Source organism: Nicotiana tabacum, chromosome 13 (assembly GCF_000715075.1).
Source record: "Nicotiana tabacum cultivar K326 chromosome 13, ASM71507v2, whole genome shotgun sequence".
In the NCBI taxonomy this organism is placed as follows: Eukaryota; Viridiplantae; Streptophyta; class Magnoliopsida; order Solanales; family Solanaceae; genus Nicotiana; species Nicotiana tabacum.
Genome location: NC_134092.1, coordinates 127,782,257 through 127,791,302, shown reverse-complemented (window position 1 = coordinate 127,791,302; position 9,046 = coordinate 127,782,257). Strand labels below are relative to the sequence as shown.

The 9,046-nt window shown below is 36.1% G+C and overlaps 1 protein-coding gene across 5 annotated transcripts; it reads right to left on the bottom strand.

Annotated features, from left to right (window-relative positions):
• Positions 1 to 3,172: 3,172 nt before the first annotated feature.
• LOC107799343 (putative glucan 1,3-beta-glucosidase A) lies at positions 3,173 to 8,183 on the bottom strand. Of its 5 annotated transcripts, none has more exons than XM_075228498.1 (11): positions 8,157 to 8,183; positions 7,774 to 8,044; positions 7,544 to 7,659; positions 7,328 to 7,447; positions 6,372 to 6,557; positions 5,561 to 5,716; positions 5,080 to 5,249; positions 4,836 to 4,991; positions 4,195 to 4,547; positions 3,848 to 4,033; positions 3,173 to 3,474 (listed from the first exon to the last, which is right to left on the bottom strand). In XM_075228498.1, the coding sequence occupies exons 2-11, from the start codon at positions 7,847 to 7,849 to the stop codon at positions 3,386 to 3,388; spliced, it is 1,608 nt and encodes a 535-aa protein (XP_075084599.1). In that variant the 5' UTR covers positions 7,850 to 8,044; positions 8,157 to 8,183; the 3' UTR covers positions 3,173 to 3,385. The 5 variants fall into 5 exon arrangements, with proteins under 5 accessions (XP_075084599.1, XP_016477931.1, XP_016477927.1 ...); XM_016622445.2 differs by lacking the exon at positions 8,157 to 8,183 and having other exon boundaries at positions 7,774 to 7,793; positions 7,970 to 8,105; XM_016622441.2 differs by lacking the exon at positions 8,157 to 8,183 and having other exon boundaries at positions 7,774 to 8,131.
• Positions 8,184 to 9,046: the final 863 nt, after the last annotated feature.

Sequence of the window (9,046 nt, the reverse complement as noted above, 5' to 3'; positions counted from 1 at the left end):
AGAACAAAGAAGATGCCCGAAGAGTGAAGGTGGAGCACGATGGTTCCTGTATACAAGAACAAGGGTGATATCCAAAATTGCAATAACTATCGGGGTATCAAGCTGCTTAGCCATACTATGAAAGTGTGGGAGAGAGTGATAGAGCTAAGGGTGAGGAGTGTGTCTATTTTTGAGAACCAGTTTGGGTTTATGCCGGGGTATTCGACTACAGAAGCCATCCACCTTGTTAGGAGATAGATGGAGCAGTGTAGGGAGAGAAAGAAGGACTTGCATATGGTGTTCATCGACTTAGAAAAGGCGTACGATAAAGCTTAGAGGGAGGTTTTATGGAGATGTTTGGAGGCTAGAGGTGTACATGTTGCCTACGTTAGGTTGATTAAGGACATGTATGATGGAGTAAAGACCCGAATGAGGATGGTGGGAGGGGACTCGGACCATTTTCTGGTTATGATGGGGTTGCATCAGGGGTCGTCACTCGGCCCTTTTTTGTTTGCTCTGGTGATTGACGTACTGACGCGCCACATCCAAATGAGGTGTCGTGGTGTATGCTATTTGCAGATGATATTGCATTGATTGACGAGACGCGATACGGTGTGAACATGTAATTAGAGGTATGGAGGCAGACCCTGGAATCTAAAGGTTTCAAGTTGAGCAGGACCAAGACAGAATACTTGGAGTGGAAGTTCAGTGGCGAGACTCGAGGAGGAGAAAGAGAGGGGAGGCTGGACTCGCAGGTCATCCCTGGGAGAGGGAGTTTTAAGTACCTTGGGTCTATTATTCGGGGGGGGGGGAGGGGGGGAGATTGATGAAGATGTCACACATCGTATTGGGGCGGGATGGATGAAATGGAGACTCGCTTTCGGTGTTTTGTATGACAAGAAGGTGCCACCGAAAGTTTTACGGAGTTGTGGTCAGACCAACGATGTTGTATGGGGCTGAGTGTTGGCCAGTTAAGATCGCTCATGTCCAGAAGATGAAAAGGTAGCAGAGATGAGAATGTTGAGATGGATGTGCGGGCACACCAGATTAGATAGGATCAGAAATGAGGTTATTCGCGATAAGATAGGTGTGGCCCCTATTGAGGACAATATGCGAGAAGTGTGGCTTAGGTGGTTTGGTCATGTTAGGAGGAGGAGCACAGACGCCCTGGTGAGGATGTGTGAGAGGTTGACATTGGATGGCCTACGGAGAGGTAGAGGTAGGCCAAAGAAAAGATGGGGAGAGGTGATTAGGCAAGACATGGCGCAACTTCAGCTCGCTTTATGGTAGTAGAGTAGGTAGTATAGACTGTTCATAACAGTAGTATTGGTACACAATCTCGCTTTCTGTTGGTAGTAGGTTTTTATGATTAACCGTTGTTTTCTTTCATTGTTGATCACCTTACTGTCTTGTTATTTTTATTCTGCTTTTATATGGCTTTTTGGTACTGTTCCTTCTTGTCTATATTATCATTAATGTGGTGCTTATGCTTTTCTGAGCCGAGGGTTTATTGAAAACAGTCTCTCTATCCTCACAAGGTAGGGGTAATGTTTGCGTACACACTACCCTCTCCAGATCCCATGGTGTGGGATACTACTGGGTATATTGTTGTTGCAGTTGGAAGACAGGAGTTTATTCTGCAGCATTTTCTCTGGCAGATTTGGAGGTTAAGGTTCCTCAAAATACCTTGCTCGTTAGGTTTATTAATATTCTAATTGCCGTTTGTTTCTCTGCAGAACTTATTCTATTTGTTGGTGGCAATAAAGAATAGCTGAAGTGTTGTTCTGTATTAGAAATTCACTATTAAAGTCGGGAAAAATTCTGGCTTCCTAACACTTCAAAAAAATAGTAAATACTGAAGCGACTGATAAGGGAAAGAATCAACTGGAAATATGTATATAAGTATATCGTTTACATTGTCTAACAGCTGTCGTTAGAGCTTTCTAAAATCATCGACGCTTCGTGAGAAGAAACAGAAACAATAGAGAACGACTGACTTAACAATTCAACCACTTGGTGTTCACAAAAAATGTGGGTAAGGACCTTATAGTTAGCTTCTTTTTTGACTTCTTGGAAATGAATTTTTTTTTTGCAACTATACATGTTTGTTGTTTGCTCGTTGGAAATAGAGGAGTTTTTTTATGCTAAGTTGTACTGGTTTTGTATAAATGGTTGGTAGTTTCAGATTTGGAGTGATGTGAATAATGGAGAATGGAGGAAAAGGTGTGTGTTTTCACCGTCAGTTTTAACCCTAAGTTAGTCCCATTCTATTAAGCCAGACTAAAAGTGCTCTACTTTACCAAACTCAAGGGATTAAAGATGCTCAAAGGTATATTTAAAGGATAAAAATAGGCATACTCCAAAACATAAGGGACAATTTTGGTTTTAAACTCCTTTATTTTCAGTTATCCTGTGAAAAGTTAAAAACTTGTTGCTGCTTCTTCAGCTTCATGTGTTATCTGTTTACATGCACCTTCTTAGAATAAAGATAAGTAATTGCCTAAGGGTGGTCAACTGACCACCCTTCGCCGAAAAATTATACTACATATAAGGTAAAATATTACTTGTTATTGATTAAAAATAGACTTTGAACATCCTTGCATAGCCCACTGGCAAAGGGTGTTTAAATTTTGAACACCCTTATTGAATTTTCTGGTTTCGCCACTGACTTATGGCAACACAGTTATTCAAGAAAAGTACTTTTAGTCAAGAAAAGTACTTGTTTACTTTCTTTCTTTTTTAATAATTTAACTTTTGACAATGCAAAAATATTTTCCACGATAAGGTCATCTAAAAGATAAGTACATATAACTATACGCCGAATAAACTTAAGTGAGATTGTCAACCTGGAAAATTAGGTAGATTACCTGATACAATAGGTTAAAATACACGGATAGTCTAAAAATTATTTATTTTCTCAGTGTATATAACATTAGTATTAATATTACATTGAAACTTCACTGCTTTGGTCACTCAAAGGCTTCTTAATGTTCACATTCTGGAAATGGACCATTTTGTTGTCCACACATTTCACTCCTCTTGCTATATTACAAAGTTTCGAGGTTATTTTCACTTGGAACGGTGACAGATTCAGAATTTAGACGTGAGTTTTGAGTTCAGACAATGGATTCGAAAACTTTAAGTCTATAGATGGCTGTAGATGTCAAGTCATATCGAAGTAACACATGAACACTGAAAGAACTATACGATATCTTTTCTCATTTTGCAAATGAATGAAGATTATCATCGAGTTTTACAATATCATAATGTGTTATGTGTGCGTGCTTACCTCCATATCTGCAAAATATTTGGAGCTGAAGGCAGACTACACAATACAAAGAATGGTTGTTTTCCAATCCCATCATTCATGCCGGAAATCAAAACGCTTCTTTGGCAGTATCAACTTCTAATGCAGAAATATCCAAATGCATGCCACCCCAAGCAATAGTATAACTCTAGATATCATCTTCCCTCGTGATTTACCTACATACACACCTTCACGAAAAAGTAAAACCGGTGAAATTATGACGATATAGGCACTAAATTATCTAACTACAAACATGAACTATCAAAATTGTAAATGGAATAAGCAGAAAACAAAGGGCAGCCTGATGCACTAAGCTCCCGCTATGTGCGGGGTTCGGGGAAGGACCGGAGCACAAGGATCTATTGTACATAGCCTTACCCTGCATTTCTGCAAGAGGCTGTTTCCACAGTTGGAACCCGTGGCAGCAACTTTACCGGTTACGCCAAGGCTCCCCTTCAGAATAAGCAGAAAACAATTCTTGAAATTCTAGTTGTGCTTCCTTAAGCATTCAGAAGTTTGATGTTTTTAATTAGGCTGAGGTGAGTAAGCTTAGTTCTATACCTGGTTGTAGTTGAAGATAATTGTTCCGAACACTCCATTCAAAATCCCAGTGCTTTTTTTCACACTTAAGTGTCCAATAAGACCATCCAAAAGAGGCTGCATTATATACGTCTAACTGAACTCTTCCAAAATCCTGGTAATCTGCTAAGGAACCGTTAGTTACATTCCATTCGTTCACCCACTCACCTGCGATCAATTAAATTCATGCCAAATGTCACAATTCCAAAATGTTATATTTGAAAATTTGTCCTAATTCAGCAACGCACAAGTAGTTTTCAGATGCTTCATAATATGGTTAGGTTCCAGAAATATAACATCAAATAAATGCAAAGGGAAGAGAGTATTACCAACAAACACCAGTGGCCCGTTTGCGCTATTCAAAGCTTGAATCTGGGATTGTCTACTCTTGTATATAAATTGAATATTCTCCAAAGAGGTTAGTTTATCAAAGTATCTGTCAAATAGATTGTAGTAGTGCAAATCAACTACTGTGTTTAATGAGCCTATGTTAGCCTGATAAAGTTCAAATGGATCTGCATTGCCAATTCTTTGGCAAAATATCACGTAAGCTGTTGTCGAATATTTTCGAACAATCTTGTACCCCTGCTTATAAAATGGAACCAGAACATCCAGTGGAACGTCTGCAGCCGATGGCTCATTTAGAAGCTCGATTCCAAGCAAGGCAGGATGTACGGCATACCTGCAAATGCTCATGAGTTATACTAACAAACAACAAACAAACAACAACCACCCAGTATAATCCCAGGTTGCCTTCTTAGATATACTTAAAAGATCAGAAAACGGCAGACATGTGAACCATCAAACACAAATAAATTTAAGGAGAATATTGAGAGAGAGTATGTCTGAAAACTACTTTTATATGGCCAAAGGACACCATGTTGAATCTGAAAATTCAAGCATCGGCAACGATTGAACACATTGCAAAGAACGGTTGATAGATTTGTAAAGAATTTGTTAAAAGTTTTACCTGGAAGCTAAAAAATCTATAGCATCCAATGTTTGTGATATGTATTCAGGAGATGTCGGCCAATTTACTGTGCCATCTCTACTGGCGCTATGTTCCATCCCATTTTGGGAACCTGGGGCCGCATGAAGGTCGATTATGCACTTTATGTTATAAGATCTGTAGAAAAGAAAAAAATTAAATGGCTGAAAGAAGGAAAGATAGAAAAATGTCAAAGACAAAAGCAATAGTAGAATTCAAGACCTACTGCGCCCACGAGAATGCATTATCAAGAGCTTCTAAACTTCCACCAATAAAAGGAGCGGGAGGAATTGAATCAGAAGCTATCCACCAGCCAACAGGAATCCTAACAGTATCTATTCCGTGTCTGTACAGGAAATCGAAGTCATCGACTGTGATAAAACTATTCCTATGCTTCTGCAACATACAAAAAAGACGAGAAATACTATGAGCTTGAAATAGGTTAAAGATCCACTTATCTAAAATCAGATTATCAGCAAACAACCCCATCTTCCAAGAAAGACAGACAAAGGAAAAAATGGAAAAAAAGTGTAGGAATCACGACACGATAAACTCAGCAGAGTATATAAAGTGGCTAGTTGGTCTTGTTGCCATAAAAATGCTTTTGTTGATATTGCAATCTACCCTGGTTTGTGAATTCCGAAGGATGGTGTCTTACTTACCTCCAGTAAATAACTGAACTAAAAGCAATAACATGATTGATTTACCTTAAGAACTTCTTTTGCTTTGTCATGCCCATATCCATTAGCGAGCTGGAAGTCACCTTGCATCTTTCCCACAATCGTCATCTCAAATGTGGCTGCATTATCATCCCAACCTGGAGTCCCCGGAAAGTCTGCTCTGAGAATATTGTCACTTGAGGCCTAAGTGAACAAGGTCGAATACTATTACATTGATCCAGAGAGATTATACAGCAGTTCTAGTAGAACTTTTGATAGACTTGAATGTCATAACATAATGCAAAAGCTAGTGCACAAGAATATATACTAGCTCAAATAAAAACAACTCAAAAGAACAAGATCACAACTTCTCGACCATCCATAGGATTGACCTCCAAGGGTAGGAAAAAGAAATCTTGCTTTACACCATAAAAGCACAATGTCAATGTTACTAGGACTTACAGAGAGAGCTGAAGAAATTTCAAAAAATATTTGCGGCACACTGCAAAATTTTTATTTGGAATTCAGTACTAAAGAAGTATACACACTACAAGTTCGCCCAAGATGAAATTAATCAACATGTCCAAAATAAGTAGAATAGAAATAGGGGATGAGCCTTATCATGTCATCTAACCTGACAAAATACTACCATAGCTCCTAAAACCTAGAGCATAAACAAGAATTTTCTGTATTTGCAGTTATTCTATACATATATTATTTAAACCACAAGAAATGGATAGAATTGTATAAACACAAAAATGCTGATAGCTTCAACACAAGAAGATGCATTATCAGATGAACTCTATAGTTGCAAGAAGAGCTTTTGCCCTATGCAAAAGTAAAACAAATGAGAAATTACCTGTATATAAGTTCCACCTTTAAGTTTGATGTGAACTCTATTGTTGAAGTTCCTTTCAAGATAGAATGTTTCTGAATCAGAGGGAGACTCCGCTGTTGCAGTCACAATACTACCATCGCCGCTGCATGTCAGAAATTGCCCTTCAGAAGTTCGAAACTGAAATACTGAATCAGAAACTCTCCACAACTGCTAAGAGAAAGCAAATTAATCAGATTCTTTTCTCAGAATGAACAATTTCTAGCTTAAGGCTTACTTGATGTCAGAATAAGCTTCATAAGCAACTTTACAGATGTAAAAGGAATCATGCTTTAATTTTCCAAAATATAACTGAAAAAATGAAATAGATTTTCAAAATAGTAAAGATTAGATTTTTGATGTGAAAGATAATGCATGGCTAAAAGGAGAAAGACAACTTTGAAACAGGTAAATAAGAATTATCAATTCAATCATTAAAATTGAAATATGGAGTTTCAATTGAAATCAACTAAAAGTTCACTGCTTGCAAAACATTCCCTCCATTACAACAACAACAACAATAACAACAATAACTACGCCTCAGTCCCAAACAAGTTGGGTCGACTATATGAATCCTCACTGACCACGTTACTTCATTTAAATCATCTCATACCAATACTATGCAAATATAAATAAAAAGTATTAGAAAGTTCTATCCATTTTCTAATGGTATAAATCTCTGAAAGGTTAACTACTCCTCTAAAGCATAAGACTTACAGTAGAACTGCTAACATATCACATATTCTCAACTAATACATTCCCTTCATTCTAAATGTTAAAACCAATTGGAAATCTAACTGAAATAAAAACAAAATCATATAGGAGGTCAAATAGATGGAACAGATTACATAGAATATCTTTAGCTAACCATAAATTTAGGACATAAAAGGGATACTATCAACAATAAGAAATACAATGAGCAATTTGATAATGCATTTCACCTTGAATATTTCCCATTCTAAAGGATTATCTCTATCCACAGTGACATTCAAGCCTCCACCATTCTGTGCAGAAAAATATTTTTGCAATGTCACAGATTTGAATTGAACCTGTGTTCCATCCTACATTGCCAAATTACAATCATCTCCCAAAAAATTTCAAAACTTTTCAATCTAAATAGTAACTTAAAAAGATTCTGAAGCATAAAAAAAACATACAAGCATATCTCCATTGGGAATATTGTCAAAAAGTGAAGGCTTTATCCACCCTTCTATAACCAACCATCCACCTAAATTCACTGCTCTTACTCTTGCATTTCCATGTAACCCCTCCACTACAAATTACAAAAAAGAATGGAAAAAAAAAAACACATTTTTTTAGTGTCACAAAACACATTATTTCAGAATCTTGAAAAAACAGAAAGCAAGAAAAGAGAAAAGGACTAAACCTGAATGCCCAACAGAGGAACTAAGCCAACAGCAGAGTAGAAAAGCAGAGACCCATTTGGAGAAAAGGAGTTCCATGGTTAAACACAGGCATAAATCACATTAAATCATTAAACCCCAGAAAGTAAAAGAACAATCTTGAAAAACCCCAGCTTGAAACGAATGACAGAAAGAGAAAGAGAAGAATCTAAGTAATACCTTCCTTTTTACTCAATCAATTCCAAAAAGAGGAACCTTTAATTTTTAATTACATTATTAATTGGATGAGAAAATCTGTATTCAGATAAGGACAAAACAAGTTAGTTTTAAAAAGGATTGAAATAAATGTACAGCAGAAGGAAAGAACTTAAGTTCTTTATAGTTTGGATCAAGAAAAGGTCTTAACATGTAATGACTTGCAAAAGAGAAGGACAAAAAGGGAAGGAAAAAGTGTGAATAAGAGAGAAATGCAAGGAAAAAGGCAAATTGTACTGTATTCTGGTTAGGAGTATTAAGAAGGGAAGGAATTTTAGTGAATACTTAACTTCCGGCCCTATGTTTATATTTAACTGCACTAATTTATTATGATTAAGTCATAAATTAATTATACTTTAGTACTCCCTTTAGTTCATAATAACTGATTTTTTTTTGTCTTTGACACATCCCTTAATAAAATACTAATTTCTGAAAAATAAATAAATATTTTGACTAAATTACCCTTAATTAAAGCTTGCATATTGTTAACTTGACACATTGTGATATGTAAATAGGGGCAAATTTAAAAAACTACAGTTAATTCATTCTGGATTATCTAAAAAGAATATTTATTTTGGACCAAAATAAAAAAATCAAAAAATCACTTATTATGGACCGGGGGAGTAATACGAATATATTTAAAGAAACAGATTATGTATTTATTAGATTGATATAAATATATTTTGCAATCATACGAGTAAATTTTTATTCTGAATCATGTTTAGTTATGAAATGCTTAAACCCCTCTTTTTCTCATAGATAAATGCTTAGAGATACATTTGCAATTTTGCACACAAAATATTATTATTAGCAAGAGAGAGAGAAACAAATTAAAGGCAAGAAAGGGCGACCAAACTCCAGTAGTTTTCAAATTTTCCATATAAGAACCATAAAGCCATGACTAACAAAGATTTTAATCCTAATCTTCACAATTTTGGAGATAGAAGAATTATACACTAATTATATACGCTTAAATTATGTACATATATTATACATCTGCTATTTATTAGTTTAAGCATTAGCTAGGGCCTATTTAGATTA

Excerpts from the sequence above, each read along its gene's own strand:
- LOC107799343 (XM_075228498.1), bottom strand. The coding sequence starts at position 7,849 with ATGGAACTCCTTTTCTCCAAATGGGTCTCTGCTTTTCTACTCTGCTGT. Across the intron at positions 7,448-7,543 it reads TTCCCAATGGAGATATGCTT|GATGGAACACAGGTTCAATT; the intron begins GTATGTTTTTTT and ends TTGGCAATGTAG. Across the intron at positions 3,475-3,847 it reads TTATCTTCAACTACAACCAG|GTGTGTATGTAGGTAAATCA; the intron begins GTATAGAACTAA and ends TTTTTCGTGAAG.